The sequence below is a fragment of the Coturnix japonica genome, chromosome Z (genome assembly GCF_054131305.1).
Source record: "Coturnix japonica strain WE chromosome Z, WE-NBRP24, whole genome shotgun sequence".
In the NCBI taxonomy this organism is placed as follows: domain Eukaryota; kingdom Metazoa; phylum Chordata; class Aves; order Galliformes; family Phasianidae; genus Coturnix; species Coturnix japonica.
In genome coordinates this window covers 46,353,583-46,374,668 of record NC_140702.1, presented here as the reverse complement: position 1 = coordinate 46,374,668, position 21,086 = coordinate 46,353,583, and the positions used below count along the sequence as shown (strand labels likewise).

General features: G+C 35.2%; 1 protein-coding gene across 50 annotated transcripts in view; it reads right to left on the bottom strand.

Moving 5' to 3' along the window:
- The window catches only part of PTPRD (protein tyrosine phosphatase receptor type D), a 1,031,962-nt gene that overhangs the window by 55,490 nt on the left and 955,386 nt on the right, over window positions 1-21,086 (bottom strand). For all 50 annotated transcript variants that reach the window (XM_085529953.1, XM_085529959.1, XM_085529949.1 and 47 more), the window contains 2 exons: window positions 19,114-19,211; window positions 6,917-7,040 (listed from right to left, as the gene is read on the bottom strand). In XM_085529953.1, coding sequence (XP_085386079.1) covers window positions 6,917-7,040; window positions 19,114-19,211 — 222 coding nt within the window. The remainder of the gene's footprint in view (window positions 1-6,916; window positions 7,041-19,113; window positions 19,212-21,086) is intronic.

Here is a 21,086-nt window from a genome sequence, read left to right as displayed (position 1 = left end):
ACATGGGTCAAGAATGGGACAAAGCAACTAAATTCTGCCTTCAGTGATATTGATATGAGCCATAACTAATTCTATTGGCATCAGGAAGATTCACTTAAGATTTAGAATGGCTTACCTTAAGTGTTATTTTAAACTAATCCAAGTATAATTTGACGTCTACAAGTTTCATCAAGGCAGAAACAGTATTTCTGTATAAAAGGTCATCTTCCAGATCATAACTGTACTATAGCTATTTTCGAGTAACCTTTTTCAGCTGTAGTGATAAATGACCAGAGTACACAATTTCCTTCTTCTATCAGACAGGAATCAAGCACAACAGGATCGGGTGAGTAGATGAGCATAAAGATATATATCCCATTTTCAAATATCTCAAGAGAACAAAGTCAAGTTTTTACAGAAAAAGAGTGAATAAACATTGAAATAAAATCAACCAGTGACAGAATTCAAGTGCATAAGGGTAAATAAAAATGCACTTAATTACTATATCTATTAATTTATGGAGAGTCTGTACTCATGAACTGATGTGTCAGTATTGCCTGTTGCTGTACACACAGGGATCCTCACTGCAAGGCTAATGAAGCAGACCTCAGAGTCATTGATTTTGTTATCTTGATTATCTGAAGATAGTTATGGACTTAAATAGCTTTAACTAGATTTTATATTTTATTTATGAACTCAAAGAAAATCATGAAATTATTTCAAGCCTTTACAAATGCTAAGTACTGAACAGACTTTCTATTCAGAAAATATTAGACCATAAACCTCTGTTTCTATACTGCTTTCCTAAGAGAGATGTTGTTAGTCTTAAAATAAGAAGTAGGAGTAAATGCTCATAAACAAGTAAGAAAAATGTAATGATGAACTGAAAATGCTAAAGAAGTTGTATGCTTGGGTTAAATCAATATCTGATGCAGTGAACCATACCAGAGCAAAGCCAAACAAAGGGTAGCTAGTAAATACCAATAACAAATCCGTATGAGCAACTTTTTGTAACATCAAGTCTTTATATGTTAGGAGAATAAAATAATTATTTGTAAGAATGAACATTTGTTAAATGAAAATATTTTACTTAGACTGTGCAAAATGCAGTGTATATCATCTTAATGTGATGTAAGAAAAATCAGTAGATTCCTGGATGAATTGTTAGGACTGCAAGAATCTTATAAAGACAGAAAGAATGAAGGAGACAGACATGGATTCTCAGAGAAAAATGTTGACTTATTGTGAATTTTGAGAATAAAAGAATATCAATTAATGTTTTGCTGAATAAGCAAAATTCAGCAGGACAAAGAAAGGTATTGTGCAGAGAGAAGGAAAATATTTGAAAGAGGCAGACAAGAAAATATGGAAAAAGTAAGATGTAAGGAATACATGGGAGCTATATATTAAAGTGACAGGATGAGAGGAAATGGCCTCAAGTTGTGCCAGGGCAAGTTTAGGTTGGATATTAGGAAGAACTTCTTGACAGAAAGGGTAGTTAGGTACTGGAATAGGCTCCCCAGGGAGGTGGTTGAATCGCCATCCCTGGTTGTGTTTAAGAGCTGTTTGGATATGGTGCTCAGGGATATGATTTAGTGTAGAGTTTTTAGATTTAGTGTACAGGTTAGACTGCAGTTGGACTTGATGATCTTCAAGGTCTTCTCCAGCCTGGGTAATTCTATGATTCTATGATTCTAAAGGATGTAGGATACAGAAAACAGAAAGTTTCATGGAAAGAATAGCAGAGAAACAGTCCAGAAAAATCAAGAGCTCTGTTAAGAAAAAAAATAGTGATGCTTTTCATAATAATAATAATTACTTTAAATGTTGCGTAACTTGCTAATTTTAAGACAAGCAGAATGAAAACAAATTGCTTATTCAGTGCAGTATGACAGAGCCACCGATAACAGATTCTGACAGCACAATGGCATAGCGCACTGTGATATCAATAGTTTGCATGATAGTGCACAGCAGATATCCAAATCCAACATGAAATCATCATACTGTGATCAGTTTACAGGTGTCCAAAACTTTTAAAGCTCCAGCTCTGAGAATGAGTAGCACTGAACTAACTTGACAAATGATTCCTGTTGGATGTATCTTCTTGTTTGTGTATCTAAATGGCACACTAAAAGGGCCATCAGTGCCTATACTTAAATGAACTGAAATGATTTCTCGTTTGATAAGATATATATGCAAACAAACAAAATTAATAAGAAAAAAAAACCCTCAACCAGTTTCAACATGAGAATGCATTGCAAGTTGTGAGGTGCTGAATCCTTGTCCTCTATTTAAAAATGAGACATTTTGCTGAAGCCCTCCAGATGGGTATGTATACACGAAAAAGACAGTTTTCAGCAGAATAAATTACTCAATTTTTGTCTTCAGATTATAACACCATAGTGAATTCACAGGCCAGAATTAAACCCATGCAACTTCTCCAAGCATTGCTGGTGAGGTTATCATTATGCAGTCTAAATCATTCTTCTGTAACCTATTATCACTGCAATACTTATGCAGTTCTTATAGCAGTCTATACTTGGAGAAGAGAAATGGTATTTAATTATATTTTGTTATCAGAATACAGTATAGCTACAATGTGAGAAAGTGAGAATAATTTGTATATTCCAGATATTTTTAATGATACATATTGAACAGATTTCTTTCTAAATCTAGAGACCATGACCTACACACCTGATACTAACAGACTATTAACTGGCAGCCAAATTAATAACGATACTTGCAGCTTCTTACTTTTTTCTTTATTAAATCACTTATATTATAGTCAGAGATATAGTAGAAATTCAAATCTACTAAGTGTCACATCAATAAAAATAAATAAATTAAGGTACACAAGTTCATGGGATCTGCTGAGATCCATTCATGGGTTCTGAGGGAACTGGTGGATGAAGCTGTCATGCCATTAGCCACCATATCTGAAAGGCTGTGGAAGTCAGGTGAAGTTTCCACTGACTGGAAAAGGGGAAACATAACTTACATTTTCAAGAAAGGATTTGAAGAAGAATGGATTTGATGGATGGAGAACTCAATGAATAAGGAACTGGCTACATGGCTACACTCAGAGAGTTGTGGTCAAAGGCTCAATATGCAGGTGGAGGTCAGTGATGAGAGGTATTCCTCAGGGATCAGTGCTGGGACCAGTGCTATTTAGCACCTGTGTAGTCAACATGGACAGTGCAATAGAGTGCCTCCTCAGTAGGTCTGCAGATGACACCAAGATGAGTGGCGCAGCTGACACATTAAAGGGAAGGGATGACATCCAGAAGGACCTGAAAAGGTTTGAGAGGTGAGCCCATACCAACCTTATATGAAGTTCAACAAGGCCTAGTGCAAGGTCCTGCACCTGGGCAGGGCAATCCCAAGGACAAATACAGGCTGGGTGGATAATGGCTTGACAGTGGCCCTGATAAGAAGGGTTTGAAGGTGTCAGTAGATGAAACTCAACATGACCTGCCAGTATCCTGGGCTGCATCAAGAAAAGAGTGACTTGCAGGTCAAGGGAAGCGACACTGCCCCTCCACTCTGCTCTCATGATATCCCACCTGGAGTACTGCATCCAGTTCTGGGGCTCCCAGCACAAGAACAACACTGAGGCACTGGAGAGAGTCCAGAGGAGGGCCATGAACATGATCAGAAAGCTGGAGCACTTCCCCATGGGGACAGAGAGAGATCTCCAAGGAGATCTTATAGTGGCCTTCAGTACCTGAAGGGGGCCTACAGGAAAGCTGGGGAGGGACTTTTTAAAAGGGCATGTAATGACAGGACAATATAAAATGAGTTTACACTGGAATAGGGAAGATTTAGATACATCTCTGGAAGAAATTATTTACTGTGAGAGTGCTGAGACAATGGAATAAGTTTCTCAGAAAGGTCGTGGGCACCCCAACCTTGGAGGCATTTAAGGCCAGGCTGGATGGGGCTTTGAGCAATCTAGTCCAGTGGAAGGTGTTTCTGCCTATAGCAGGGGGCTGAAATTTGGTGATCTGAAAAGTCTCATCCAACCCCAAAAATTCTGTGATTCCATACTCTGCTGAAATACAGTAGATTTAGGTATCTTTACTTTTTTCATCACTAGCATTATGTAAAGCTATGTCACATATGGCAGGCCTTAAGTCTTGGACATCTACTAAAAGAACTGGCAATTGTTTTTAAAATACAGATTTTAAAATATTTTTAATCATTTATTATTATTATTATTATTATTATTATTATTATTATTATTATTATTATTATTATTATTATTCCTTACAGGATTAGGAATATAGACCTTGCTGTTGATCTGTAAACTCTGGGCTCAGATTCACCTAGATGAATACAATAAATTTCAATATATTCTTTTATTTTTTCATTATAGCAGAAAATTTCACTTTCCTTTCAAATGCCCCTCCCTGGTGTAACCAAAGATTAAAACACGCCAGATGGAATTTCCAGAATGTATATCAACAATAAATTTTGCAAAGTAAAGTTTTCCTTCAGGTGGAAATGTAAATTACAACTATTGAGAGTTTTCATTCCAAGAAGACTCCTGATGGAGATTTTAAAATGAAATTTTAGAATATAAAAATATTTATTGCAGAGTGAGTATTTATGTGGTATAATTCCTTACTGCAGGTAATTATAGAGGTCTAGGAAATAGGACACAAATAAAAGTCTGAATATTTGCATGTGTAATGAGCACTATAAAAGATGCCAAAATAAATACTTTGAAAGAGTTTAGTGTTTCATAATTCAGGTAATTTTGAACAAATTACTACGACGGAATTATTTTCATATTTTTTCTTAAAAGCAGTGGTGGAGTGACTAGGTGTAGAATGCAAGTCAGAAAGAGTACACTAATTACTCATGGCTTGTTGCCAATATGAGTTTTCTTACTGACTCTAAATTACTGCAGATAAGAATTATACATAACATTCAAACAAATACTCTTTGTATATTTGTAAAACAATACAGAAAAGGCCAAATTTAGACCCTGATTAACTTGTATAGTAATATAAATATATATATCTATATTTAATGATATTCAAAGTTTCTCTTATCAATGTACCTAGAAACCTGAAGAGAGGATGCAATGGAGACATCAGTGATGTCCAGTGACAGGACAAGAGAGAATGGACACAAACTGGAACACTGGAAGGATTACTTCATTGTACAAGTTATGAAGAACTGGAGCAGGTTGCCCAGGATGATTGTGAAGTCTCCTTCCTGGGCAATCTTTGAAAGCCATCTGAACATGGTCCTATGGAACCTGCTATATATTGCCTCACTTGAGCAGATAGGTAGGATCAGATGACCTTAAGAGGTTTCTTCCTAACTTAACTATTCTTTGATTCTGTGACTCTATGATTCTCTAGCAGGGAATTTATGTATCAGATGGATCAAAATCTCATTTGTTTTTCTTTGTACAACATTTTTCTTGACTATCTAGTTCTCTTTATCAGTGACACAGAACAGGATACTTTTCTTGAATTGCACTGAATACAACACTAGTTAAAATACATTTTTGGCAGTGTTCAGACATAGTTCTATCAGGGGGTAGCAGTGCTCTATACTGCTACTTTTTTACAAAACAATGCAAAATATTGTGCCAATAAAAAAAATGTTGTCAGTACTACATCTCAAGCTTCAGAGACAGAACAAGTGTACACAGATGATCAGGTGCAAATTCTTCAAGTCTGTCACTGAATTTTCTGATCTTTGAGAAGTTCTTATCTGTATAAACAAGACCTCAAAAAGTGTCAGTGACACTGCTTTTCTCATCACCAACCAGCTGTTAATAAAACTATATGATGACACCTATAAATATTGCTCCTCCTACATCTAATGTCTTCAACTCTGAGGTAGCCAAATATAAGAAACTATAATCACAAATCTAAACTCTGCTGTTTGACTAGTAGCATGCTAGTTTCAGAGTATGACCTTGAATACCCAAGATCTTATATATCCTTCACAAGACTGTTAAGTAACTAAGACAATTTTCTTTTTCATATAAACCATTTCAATTTAATATATAAACTATTTTATTCTGACCATGATTAATAACTGTCAATGATATAGAAAAAAAAAAAAAATGTAAATCTGGCCTCATACTAGGAAGAAGCTTAATGTTAAGACAAAACTGGTAAGAAAAGAAAAACCCTCCAGTGAAAACAAGAAATTTGTGTTGCTTTAGCTCTTACTAAAACAGATTAAATTCCTAAGGCTAGTCATTTTGGACAGGTTAAGTAAAGAATCTAAAATGTTTTTGGAGAGTTACGTGACAAAAAAAAGTTATAATGAAAATAATTATACCCCTCTGCCAGATTTTTGGCATTAAAATACTGAAGTTCCAACAATGTTTGTATAAGTGCATTTGCTTAGTTACTTTTACTTAATATTCATTTAATAAATGAAAAAGAAATAAAAAGGAATTTTTAATACAGATGTTCATATTTTCCCTGAAAACACAAAGTTTAATAGATTTATTTTCCTAGATTAAGACAACTGAAACACAATAATCAAGTACGTTGAAAATGTCATTGTTAGGTAAGAACCTTAATTCACTTATAATTGCTCTTCTTGTTCTCCAGAAGAAGCACAAGTAAACAGAAGCACAAGTAAACAACAATGATGGTTTACTTTAGATAATACTTTGGCATACATGCAGAGACTTGGTGCTGTTATCATTTGGTGCTGTATGTGACCCTGTGTCAAGTTGAGTATAGTTTCATAATGAATTACTATGAATGAAAATTAGAGGACTGTCATTATAGAAATGTAATGGTAGGAAGTAATTGTAACTAGTTTTTTTTTTTTTTTTTTTTTTTTATTTTTATTTATTTATTTATTTATTTTTATTTTTTAACATGCCAAGATATTTGGAACTAGAACTACAGTGGATTTCAGTATTTATTTAATTTAACAGTAAAGTTCTCCTTACCTTCAATTGCTGAAAGTAGCACACGAGAATGGTCATATGCAATTACATTTGCATATCTATTCTTTGGTTTGTTTACTTCCAGGTTAGAGTGTTCCCATGTAAACTGTTGGCCTGGGTCAATAGACTTAAAAAGAGAAAAAGAAAGAAAGTAAACAGATTTTTTTATCTAAACACTACATACTTGTTTTTAGGAAGTTTACAAACTATATGTCCCAATCACTTTACCATAAAAACATCTTTCCTTTGAAAGAAAATTATTACTTTGGCAAATCTAGTAGCATATCACATAGTATAATCTCAAACATTTAGATTTTATGCATCTGAAATTCTCATCACAAATTTTAACCATAAGCTCTTCAAATCCAAGGTAACTGCCTTCTCTTCAGAAAGGCGAAGGTACATTATCCATCACTTTTTATTTTCATTGCTTTGCAAGTGAGCAATATAGTAGGGAATGGAAAAAAAAAAAAAAAAGTCAAAAATCTTAGAAACACAGGGAAGAAGAAAATAAATGCTTTTATACTGATCTATTACAAAATGCACATGTTCAAACAACTCAGTGTCCTGTTTACTAAATAAAAAGTAAAACTGAAGAGAATTTCTAAAAGGAAAAGGTCTTGTTTTTGACTATTAGGTTTTTTTGTTTGTTTGTTTTTTTAATTTATTTTGCAGTTTGGCTCTGGACCAACACTTCATAAAAGTACTGCTCAGGGAACAAGGGAAAGTGTAATGACTGCTGATTTTTTATTTCCTTGTCCTGTCTACATTTAAAAGGTTGGTTTCCATCTTCTTTATAAGATTTATTTAAAAAATGAAAGGCCACAATGAAGTCTCCTCCAGGCTAAACAAAACCAGCTCCCTCAGACTTTCTTCATAAGAGAGGTGCTTCAGCCTTCAGATCATCTTCATGGCCCTTCTCTGGACCCCCTCCAACAGCTCTACGTCTTTCTTGTGCTGGGAGCCCCAGACCCAGACATGGTACTCCATGCAGAGTAGGACAACCACTTCCCTCACTCTTGTGGACAAGCTTTTTCTGATGCAGCTCAAAATACAGCTGGTTTTCTGGGCTGCAAGCACTCACTGCTGGCTCGTGTTAAGCTTTTCACCTGTCAAGATCCCAGTGTCTTTCTGTGCACAGCTGCTCTCAATGAATTCTCCTCCCACTTTGTACACACATCTGGGATTGCCCTGCCTAAAGTGCAATATCTTTGGCCTCATTAGGTTTATGTGTACTGAAGTTTTTCCTGCATTCTTTGATGCTTCACTAGGAGAACTAAATGCTGTACTGTTTCCTCTAAGATTGACATATACATACATTGGGGCAAATGCTAAATAAGTGGTAGATGGTACATGCTTCTGTCTGTCATGTTACCGGCTGTATAGAAGGTCACTTTGCATTGAGAAGTCATAATGAATCACATATTGTTTTACTTTCTATATCATCAGAGACTTTAAAAGCATTCTATCACCGTATATATAGATAGCTCGTGTTTACAACACACATCCTTTGCTCAGTCCTTGTAAAAATCATCTGTTCCCTGTGCCAACTTGCTCTAAATTACTGAAAACTATCAAGGACATATGCCTAGACAGTAGTGGACCAGCAGCTAAGCTCCATACAGCAACTACAGCAGCAAACCATCATATTTACATTACTTACAATGACTCCCCACAGATTCTATTACACTAGTTGCAAGTCCATTCTTTGTTAATTAAATGAAAAATAAGACCTGTAACCTATTACAGTAGGTATTATCATACAATAAACATGGGCTAAATTAATTTATGCAATTAATATACATTCATTAGATTAATAACTTCTATTTGACTATCCATAACTCTGCATGATTCTTAAGAATCTTTATGTATCTTACAGTTTATTTCACCAGTATTATGAGAATGATGTTACTTCTTCCTTGAGATTAGATCTCAGTCTATCTTGGGATAGACTTATGAGTGGTAAAGAAGAATCAGGGAACAAAGTCACTTCAGGAAATAACAGGAAATAAGAAATGAGGGAGGGCTTCTCCAAGAAGGTTTCATGGTAGCTCAGCTGAAGTTTCTCTACACTAACGCAAGCATCATGGAAAATAAAAAGGAAGAGATGGAAACAGTACTGCAATTAGAAACTACGATCTAATCATGATCATAGAAACATGTTGGGATGAATCGAACAAATGGAATACTACAGTTGAGGGCTTCACAGTTTTTAGAAGAGATAGGCTGTGTAGGAGTGGTGGAGGAGTTGCCATCTATGTAAGAGACTGCAAAGAGCTGCCTCTGAGAAACAGCCAGGATCATGCTGAGGGTTTGTGGAAAAAGAATAGGGATCAGACCAATGAAAGACATCTGGTAGCCAGGGCTTTTTACAGGCCACCTGATTAATGGGAACCTTTTTATGAGACCTTCTTGCCTCAGCTACAAAAAGCATTGTGCTCATGGGCTTTCATCCTGATGGAGAATTTCAACCGTGAAGGCTTACTTAGCATGTTTTTTGCCTTAGCATTCAGCAGCAGTCAGGTTTCCCATACTTCTTATGTCCCTGAAACTCTAGGCAGTTGTTGAGGGTGCAAAATCTCCCCCACAGTAAGAGCAGTGCAAATTCAAGTTCATTACAGTGAATGAGTACAAGTCTATGGGGCCAAATGACATCCCAAGATCCTGAAGTAACTGGAAGTTGTTGCCAAGCAGCTTTCCATCAAGTCTGAAAAGTCACAGCTGTCAGATGAAGTTCCTGACTGACACTAAAAGTGATAGAAGGTAAGACCTGGGAAACTGAAAACTACTCTGTCTCTGGGAAGACCATGGAACAGATCTTCCTGGAAGCTATATTAAAGCACATGAAAAAGTATGCATATGAGACAGCCAGCTTGACTTCACCAAAGGCTGATGACTTTGGCCAGTCATTACTGTGGTACTTATGGAATGACAGCAAGAAGAGGAACTGATGTCACATATCTGGAGTTCTGCAAAGCCTTTGAGATTTGTCTGCACCACATTCTTATCTATAAACTTGAAAGATATAGATTTAAAGATTTGACTGTTCTCTGGATAGGGAATTCATTGGATGGTTGCAGCCAGAGATTTGTGAGTAATGGCTCTTTGTCTAGAAGGAGGTCAGAGATGAATGATTTCCATACGTGTTGAAAATTAGCGCTCTTTAATGTTGTCATCATTGACCTAGACAATGAGATTGAGTGCACTGTCGTAGGTTTGCAGACAACACTAATCTGAGGGCTGCAGTTGATACAGCGCAGAAAGAAGGGATGCCACTCAAAGGGAGAAGCTTGAGAAGTGGGCCCATATAAACCAAATGTAAGGTGCTGCACTTGAGTCAGGGCAATACAGATCTGTTTACAGACTGAGGGAAGAATTCATTGAGAGCAGCCCTGCAGAGAATGACATGGGGGTTCTGGCAGATGAATTGACATGAGCTAGCAGTGCATCAAATGAAGGACTGCCACCAGAGTGAGAAAAGTGGCAGTCTCCCTCTACTATGTCCTTAAGAGGCCCTACCAGAGGTACTGCCTCCAGCTTTGTAGCTCCTGGCACAAGAAAGACACAGAACTGTTGGAGGGGGTCCAGAGGAGGGCCATGAAGATGATCAGAGGGCTGGAGCACCCATGTTTTATAAAAAGGCTGATGGAGGGTCCTTTACAATCCAAGCCATTCAACGATTCTGTTTTTCTATGAATACAGCAAATTATGCGGGATGTTCATTGGTTATATTTTCAGTATTCTACACAGTTATATGTGTTCTATTCAGAGGTCTAGTAACAGTGTAGAAGATAGTAATTCCAAAATAAATGAAAGATACAAAAAAAAAAAAAAAAGTAATAATAATAATAATAAAAAAATTAAAAGTGTTATACTTAAAGAGTTTTTTAAATAAAGCAATTACCTGACCAAGAATAAATCACATCTACACAAACCATTACAACTTTTTTGAGAGGTACATACACAAATACAATGTTTACATGTTTCCTCAGCAAGAAGTAAGGCTGATGTGCATTTTTTATGTTTTGAACAGAAGAATCTTCACTGTTTTTACTAAAAAAAAGTTTTTTTTATAATGAATGTTTTACATTTTTTAACAATTGTTTACAGTTGTTTACAATTTCACTTAGAAAATCATGTTCTAAGTAGATTTTCATGCATTATCAAAAGAACTTCAGCTCTAAATTATAGTTAATGTGTATATAATTTATTAATAATACTTTGTATTTAAAACTTAAACTTATCTGCCCTGTATTCTTCCATTTTTCAGTTCTTAATGTTTAGGTGATCTAAAGCAGGTTTTCCATTCCTTGAAAAAATTTAAACATTGTACAAGTAGATGAGGATCCTTAAAACACAGCAGTATACTATATGCCACACCTACTTCTTTGTATGACGTATATAGTGTATCTCAGTGATTAATACTGAGTCCTGCTTGCAGATGTATTTAGTATAAATTATATTGAATGGGCCCACACTTTAAACTTTGCTCCTTTTCTCACCAATCCAAACCATTCTGTGGAAACAACATTTCCTTTTTTTTTTATTATTTTTTTTTATTTTTTTAATTTTTTATTTATTTATTTATTTATTTATTTATTTATTTATTTTGGCTAAAGAACATCAATCTATATTTCCTCAGATTTAATAGCCATACTGGAACAAAGAGTAGAGCGGTATTGGCAGACACATTTCAGAAATGTGAAAGACCAATAACTCATGAATAACAAGTCTGTACTAACAGTTTTAATGAGTGGTTTAATGGTTTAATGGATGGCACTTTAATAGGATTTCTAGTATATTCATTCTAAAAGCTTGTCTTCAATAAAGCTGTCATTAACAAAGAACTGGATTTCTTAATAATATAACTCTGGAATATGGGTGCTTTGTGCAAAGGAAATAAAGATATCCATAATACCGTTATTACCCTCCCATGCTTTGACTAATCTTTCAGCTATTGTGCTCTAGATAGTTGGCTGCTGAAGAAAGCAAAAAACCTTAACTAGGAAAAAACAAAAACAAACTAACAAACAAAAACCCTAACTAGGAAAATACTTGAGAAATATGTATATGATGCAACCTACACAAAATAGTTCTCTTACTATGAATCATGGTAACAAGAAAATGTTTCTGGAAGAATTTTGAAGGACTCACCACCACACTAATCTCTACACCTGCTCAATGTGAAGTTTTTCTTCAGGCTAACTAACAGGCTAATTCCTTGCTAACACTGCCAGTCGCCTGAGAATATGTACTGGTGTAATACTGAGAAAGGAAGGAGAAGAACAAAATTCCTGGTGTAAGACTCTTGCTCTCATGGAACAATGCTCTACTTAGGGTTACTAGGACAACATGTGAAGAGCTAGCAGGTCTGGGTTTGTGTGTAGGGGGACACTGCTAGTTACTACAGAGGATTCACAGACCCAGAAGGAGAAGGAAGTATGGTTCATACAAAATTTCCCAGTACTGCGGGTGTAATCTGAGCCCCAAATTAGATCAAAAACATGAGTTCACAAGAAAAAAATGAATTCTAGTTAGAAAAAGAAGAATACAATAAATTTAACATAATGTCAATGCAAATAGACTGCACGACTGAAGAAAGTAGTTAACTACCCATAAAACTGAACATTTTCACTGTCTTTTGCCAATGTCAGAAACTGCAGTAAGAATATCATATAACTAATGAATACACAAAAGGATAGTAGTATATTATGTAAGAAACAAGCTAACAGAATGACAGTTACACAAAGCATTACAAAAACATAATGCATGAACTGCAATACAACCTCATGCCAACTTGCTAGTGGAATTACATGTTTCTTCTAAGACAGAGTTTTCACAGCATACAGAAAAGGCTAGGCTGCCATTCACAGGTTATAAGGGGGACAAATCCATATTTTTTGCATGAGGTGCTTTTTGTTTTTGTTTTTGTTTTTGTTTTGTTTTGTTTTGTTTTGCATCTTGTTCCTAGAAATAGAATTGAAAATGCCTGAATGAGAGATTTCCTGTTGAATCTCAAAGGAAAATGACCAACTGTTCAAAAGCAGACATAAACACATCTAAAGCTTTTGCCACTTCCTCTTGAGAATAAACACATTTCCTCTATCATATCAAGCAATAATCCTATGACAAAATGAGACTGCATAAAATTATTTTCCAATGGCATCTAAGAAGGTACATTTGTATATTACTTAAGTGCACTTAAAGAGGAAAGCTTACTTTGAAGGAGAATCTCTGTTACATAAAAGTTATAGAAAACTTTTTTTGAACTCATTTTGTATTTGTCTTTCATCTTAAGATGTAATTCATTCATTTTCTGTTTATAGTTAAAATCTTCTGTGTTTGATATCATAACCAGTTATGTCAGAAATAACTAAGTGTTGAAAACAAAGGATTATACTCCAAGCAGGGAAAAAAATGTCAGGAGCAGATAAGGAATGAAAAAACAAAACAAAACAAAACAAAAAAACCACAAACCAACAGCTTAGTTTAAATATCCCTTCTATTAAAACATCTTCTTGTTTTGTTTTGGAAGAGTATGTGAAATAAAGAAATTCTTTAAAATTTTTAACAGTCTCACATCAAACACTGGTGCTGCTTTAAATTTTCAGCATGTTTTTAAAAGGCTGTCAACAATGATTTGGGTGTGTGTGTGAAAGGAATAAAGGAGACTTGTTCCATGCAGGAAAAAAAAAAAAAAAAAAAAAAAAAAAAGCCTTTTTAAAAAAGTCTTTAGAAAAAGCCTTTTTAAAACCCTTCTTCACTGGTTTCTTCATTTCCCTTCATAAAGATTCTAAAAACTGCAGGTGAATCTTTAAAAAAAACAACAATAGAAGAAAAACAAACAAACAAACAAAAAACCCACCCTCATAAAACTAAGATTTACATATAACAACATATATATAGTATATTCTTAAATGATTTTTCTTGCTGAAATGGACTATGTTGCTCTTCCTTCTTATATCTGGTTTTCGTTGGGTAAAGTAAAGCTGACATTTATTATAGATACATAGATTTTAAAACAACCTCCATGGAATTTCTTGGCAAATAGCATTAGCTATCAGTCCAAAACCTAGCAGGATAGTATATTAACATCAGCCTTCTTGTATATGGATACTCTTTTAATTGTATAAAGAAATGGTGTTAGACCAAAGAGGCATTCACAGCACAAAGTAAAGTTATAATACACTGCTACTCATCTTGACTACTGCCATTTCAGATTCCCGCACTGTCTTCAAAATTGTCACTCCTAACTATCTTACTGTCTCAGAGACTATTATAGATGGAAATAAGCATCAAACAATCTTTGCAAAAGCCATACATGCTATTAGTAAAAAGATAAAAACCGTTAAAAGTTTACTGACTATACAAATTGTTTCTCAGTAAATGGAACCTATCCTATAAAAATACAAGTGTAGAATATCAATATATGCTGTTTTTAATTTTAGGGGAAAAAACAAAAAAGGAAACTACTGATGAAACTACTGTAAAAGCAAACAAGAGATTTTTTTTTTTTAATTTTTTTTTCTGAGGATGAATTCTTTTTTGCATGTAAGTTACTATTATCTGTAATGATACGGTAGTTAAGTGCAGCTGTTTCTCTGATGCAGATTCATTCAGTAGGCTATCTGATCTTCACAGATTTTAAAAGTGTTTTATATTAATAAGCTTTATAATTGATTTTTCCATAGAAAACATACTATGTTTTAGTGTCCATGGCTTATCTTGTTGAAGCTTGAGATATAAAAACATAAATGTAGTACATTCAGTAAATTGTCTTCTCATCAGAGATCCTTCTAACTGATACTGAAAAGCTACAGTAAAACTTAATAGCTTGGCACTGCTTAGCAGAGTCAAAATACACCGTTGCTTTTCCCTGTAATCAGTGTTAAAGCGTCTCTTATCATTAAATAACCAGCATACATACATACAGACACATTCCAAATCATGCATTAACATGCAAAGGCCAATATTGCAATCTTTGTGTTACTAAAACAGATCCTCAAAAATAACAATAATAACAAATAAATAAATAAATAAAATCTGAATCTAACCCCTTAAGGGTGTAAAGCAAAGAATGATGGCTGATCCCTGATGACAATAATGAAACTGTTTTACACAAGATCCAGGAATTCGCTTTGGACAAATAGATTTTCTGTTCTGTGTGACAGTAGGAAATTACTTTAGTAATCTAACACATATATTGAATAAAATAGGCAGCATCTTAATATTTCTCTCTCCATGACCACCCCTTATTGTTAAATTCTAAAGCTTAAGAATGAGATACAATATATAAAGGTCAGTTTCTTGAATATGGCTTTCTACTCAGCAGCTGTGAACTCCATATGAAACCTTGAACTGCATTAAAATCCCACTGAAACTGCCAAAGCCAGTAGAAGCTTAATAATGATATATCTGGGTCAAGAACTTTCTATTTCAGTTAAATAATACAAAATAAATATGTGACATAAATGATATGCTTTGGTAACAAGGTAAACCTTTTTCTAAGGCTTCAAGATTCCAATCTAACACTTACTGAGTGGAATTACAGAAAATTTATTTGTAAGTATAAGTGAACTTTACTGAGAAGAACTAGCTGTGCTAAAATTACAAAACCACTTTATTGAACAGGTTAATTATAGGTTTATTTAAATTTTGCAATAGTTGTAATCTTTAGGGCTTAGCATCTATCCTCCCATGAAATCTGGTATTCAAGGTAAAGTTATGAGAGAATTACAAAAATGGATATCTAAACATTATCTTCTAAGAGCTGGGGTAATAGGATCCCTGAAGAAGACGCTATTAAATAGTTTCTTAATATATGTAGAAGAAAGAACTCCTTCAATTAATTGCAACAAAACTTTCAAAACATCAAGCCAATGGAAGCCTGTCTACATTAGATAATAGATTCTTTTACCATATTCTATTATGGTGCTCTACTCTTTTTTTTCTCCTCTTCTCCTTCACTCTTCTTATACTCTCCTCTTCTTGTCCACATCCTCTTCTTTCACTCCTCTCCTCTCCTCTCCTCTCCTCTCCTCTCCTCTCCTCTCCTCTCCTCTCCTCTCCTCTCCTCTCCTCTCCTCTCCTCTCCTCTCCTCTCCTCTCCTCTCCTCTCCTCTCCTCTCCTCTCCTCTCCTCTCCTCTCCTCTCCTCTCCTCTCCTCTCCTCTCCTCTCCTCTCCTCCCCTTTCCCCCCTTCTCCTTTCCTTCTTTCTTTTTCTCTTCTATCTTTTTTTATATACATATACATATACATATACATATACATATACATATACATATACACATACATATACATTTTATACTTATCCTTTTATATGTATAAACACACACACACACATATATATTAGTGAGAAAGCTTATACTATCTTATAATGTACAGCCACATTGTTTTCTATAACATTTATTTTCCCAACTTGTCACATTAACCCTATGCATCCCTTTCAAAACCAAGACATAGATGTGTGCAATTTGGGCATCTGTCTAATGCACATTTTACATTCTTTCTCAATTAGATTTCAGGTAGCACAGAAAGGGACATATGAATCCTCATACTCACAAAAGAAAGATACTGGTGAGAAAACAAAGAAACAAGCCAACTAAAAATCCTGGAAAAGATATAACCCAGCTTTTCAAAAGCTTTCTGTCAGTTAAATGAAGTGAGATGAATTTAGTAATGTTTGAAGAAAATAATCCTGTCTTCTCTCATGACCTAGGCATCCAAATGTGGCCTGTGAGGGCATAAGATAGTTAGAAGATTTCATTAAAAAATGAGGATAGAGAGAAAAATTATGCAGAGGAGACAATATGTAGTTGTGTGCCTTCTCGGAAAAAAGTAGTCAAAGTCGTGAAGAGAGAGATTGGTTTTGGTCACTTTAAAGAAAAACATCTGGGAACGGGTGTTTAAGGAATACTCTAGCAGAAGACAGTGGGTACATATAAGATAAAAAGATGCATACAAGCTATGTGATAAGTAATATTTTCTAAGCAGTAACTAAAGTAAGATAAGAAAAAAGTAATATTAAAACACTGCTTTGTTTTTTTGCAGCCAGCCAACCAAGACAGCTGAAAAGTGAATGTTTATCGGGAAACTGTACATTTATTTTTTATGTTATATTATCACAGAATTTTCATGACAGTTGTTGAATGCTATCAGTCTAGTTTATAAGAATTTCATAAATGCAATGTAAGAAATTTCATAATAAAAATAAATGGAGTGTAAGGAGAAGAAGGCAGTTATGCATTTGTACACATATACATATGTGACCACTGACGAAAAAATGTTTTTTTTGTTTTTTTTTTCTCCAAAGGAAAATTAAATGGAGTATTTTATTACAAGCAACAAAAATAAGTGGTTTCCTGCTAAAAGTTTTACCTTTGCCTTTAACTGAAGAAGACAAAAAATCTCTTTTCATTCTGCGTTACCAGTTCAAACAAAATCTGAAGTGACAAAAACTGAACTGTTACCATCTGTACCCATCTTTGCTCTGATAGTTACTTTTAAGAGACATCAGTGAGGACTGCTGAAAGGCAAGGTCCCAGTCCCCAACCGCAAATGTTCCCACCAGCTCCCTTTTGCTGGCACTAGAGCTCACACAGCCATGTGGTGAGCTAGTTCAGGGAACTGATCCAACTGAAAATAGCAAAGAAAAATAAAACAATTAGTTTTCTGCTAAATCTATTTCCTGAGACAATCCCTGAACAGCTGCACATGTGCTAGTGCCAGGACTGGCACAAGAGAAACAACAGGAATACACAGCCAAGACGGGGAAATGACCTACAGTGATCACCAAGCTGCAGCCTTAGAACACTGCCTACGCTAGACCATGAAATTAAATAGCAGAGCTTTTCGGCAATTCTGTTTCAAAATGAACATTGAACTAGTTAGAAACAAAGTGGCATTTCTAAAGTTGAGATTTCGAAGGTAATTTTTGACTATTCCTAGGGAGAACCAATGTGAGTGAAGCTTGGTGCTGATCTAAAGTTGGTCACATTTTAATCTTCAGTATCTGATTTTGTAAAAAAAAATGTAAAATGAAAGACAGAATGTATAGGGTCTGTTTATATAGGTGAACAGTTCTGATAATATTGATACCAAGCATTCAATTATTTAGCACATCTTCACAACGCTGGCTGTAAACTCTTAAGATAACATTCTCAAGACTATTTGAGTTTTTCAGTTATATTACACTGTAAGAAGAATCATATCACCATCAAAAGATGCTTAAGACATAGTAGAGTTGCATTTTACTGGAAATTATACTACATTGTATGAACTGCAATGACATTCATCATTTATTTCCTACACAGCTATTCCAAGGAATTTTTCTGTAGTACAACAGGAAATGATTGTCAAATTCATGCTAAATACTAGTTTTCTTTTTTCTGTTTTTCTCTTTTTTTCCCCCCACACTGAACATGTCATTACACAAATTTCCCCATCTGATCCTTCATATATCTTTATAGTTAAGAAAAATTTTTCATTTAGAAATGTGAAAATATACTCCCACATTTTTTTGACTGCAACAATAAACAAGATCCCTGAGATGCTCTTCAAAAGAATTTATTTCCATAATTTGTAGAGAGTACACAGACCTTTTGATATCTAATGAGGTTATTTTTCTGAACAGTCCTAACTCTGATCACTGTTTAATTAAAAATATCAGTTGTATTTCGCTATTGCAATAGTAGGTATTCATCTTTACCAATTCCTGTCAAGGCTCTAACTATATTACACATTTACAGGATCACTCTATTGAGAACTCACACGTAATTACTTGCCGTAAAAACGGCAAGTACAAATTCTTTAATTCATGAAAAACAAACTTAGTGGACTGCAGTTTCTTCTTTGAGGACTGTAAGGGTCCAGTTAATACTTAGCAACACAGTGCATAACCCAATGAGCTTTTAACTGCAGAGTAATGGATAGTGGTGCTCTAAAACTGAAAGTGCTATATCATTCAACCACTGCTTCAAGTATGTGCACAAAGAATCTGCTCAACTCATATCTTTACAAAATAGTTAGCTGCAAAGGAGCCACCTTGCTGATCTAGACATTTTACACAATGGACTTACTTTACCATGGCTTTATCATACAAAAATGGCATCAGTATGGTGGATACATATCAGGGATAAGCCTAGAGAAACAAAAAAAAACATGATATTTTTGATAATTTGAGAATTGAGAAAATAAATTACCTCATACTCCTGTGAAAACTTCAAATTGTCATTTGCTTTCAATCTTTCAATATGATCTGCGAGTTCCAAGATAGGTATTGGGGGATGACTGGCCATACCTGTTGGAAAAGAAAGAACCAAATTTCAAATAAATTACAGTGATGACAGCACTACAGAAATCAGAAAATGTAGTAATTAGAATGGCTATAAATGTATAAATAGTAAAGATGTCATATGTGAGAGGAGCAGGCAAATAGTTTGGTTACTCAAAGCACGACATGCTCTGGACAGATGAGCCCTGAAGCCAAATTAAAAGAAGTTACCAAGCATATTCCCAAAGCTAACATTCCTAGTGTAAAGGAAAAAGTTACTGTGAGATGAGCCAATGAGGTTAGCTAGGCATGGAAAAATGAGACAGTTAGACCTAATGTCGACCTCTGCTTTGAGTAATGACTCTTAACGTCATTTCAAACTTCTTCTCCTGCACTATATGAAATGGAAACTGCATTGAATTAGATGAGGAAAGATGAGCTGAGAAACAGACACTGAAAGAGCCCTAAAGGGGAAAGAATAGTATTTTGACAGAAAGCAAAGTGACTTATGCATAATCAAGAAAAACGAACTTGAGGGATGAAGGTTACCAAGGTAACCGCAGACACCTGAACCTGCAAAGGAAATGGTATAAAACAAAGAAACCTCGAACCAAACTAACTTATAAAATTAATGTAAGTAAAATGAAATGGATAGCTTGAGGATTAATAACAATGTATCAAGGCTGACTATGTGTTCTGACTAAATTAAAAATACTGAAAATATTTTATGAAATTTTGAGGTTACTGACATTCACATGCAGATACAAATGACTAGAATAGCATGCATCATTGCTTTTAGACAACAGTCACTGAAGACAATATCAGACATCAGACAGTTAGAGCTTCAAAAATGTTTTCACTAGTAGCAGATTGTAGAAGCAGGGGTTGTACAGTTTAGCTGGACACACATACTGACTGCACTAATACCTTAATATACGCTTTATCTATAACCCCATTTATCAACCCCCAAGAGTACCTACAATCTACTTCAGGTGTAAACATCTTTGTCTACTGATGAAGATACTAAGTAAAAAATAAAACTAAGAGTTGGGAAACAGAGAAAGATATGTGTGAGGGAGGAAGTACAGGGACAGCAAGGCAAAAGAAGGACAGAAGAGATGTGGGGCCAACTAGCATAATCTGCCAGCTGAAGATCTGACAGGCAAAAAAATTGTGAACATCATTGTTTTAATGTGTGTCTCCATGACCCTCATCCAACTGCGTACATTCTTCTCTTCATGCTTAATTGAAGTGAGTTCAATTGCTTGTGGGAAATCAGAGCTGGCTAGAAAAAATAAACTAGTGAACCCCAGAATCTCTTGCAATTACAAAAGAAAAACACTGATGATTCAAGGGGGCTCAAGCTGGAAGCCATGTTGCACAATGTCATTTGCTTTGTCACCGTGAATTTCAAGAACATGCCTAAGACAGTTAACTTGCATTTCCTATATTGTAACTGAAAATGACCATGCGATTACAACACAGTCACACTAGAGTTTCTCTCTCTCTCCCTTCCTTCCTTCCTTCCTTCCTTCCTTCCTTCCTTCCTTCCTTCCTTCCTTCCTTCCTTCCTTCCTTCCTTCCTTCCTTCCTTCCTTCCTTCCTTCCTTCCTTCCTTCCTTCCTTCCTTCCTTCCTTCCTTCCTTCCTTCCTTCCTTCCTTCCTTCCTTCCTTCCTTCCTTCCTTCCTTCCTTCCTTCCTTCCTTCCTTCCTTCCTTCCTTCCTTCCTTCCTTCCTTCCTTCCTTCCTTCCTTCCTTCCTTCCTTCCCTCCCTCCTTCCTTCCTTCCTTCCTTCCTTCCTTCCTTCCTTCCTTCCTTCCTTCCTTCCTTCCTTCCTTCCTTCCTTCCTTCCTTCCTTCCTTCCTTCCTTCCTTCCTTCCTTCCTTCCTTCCTTCCTTCCTT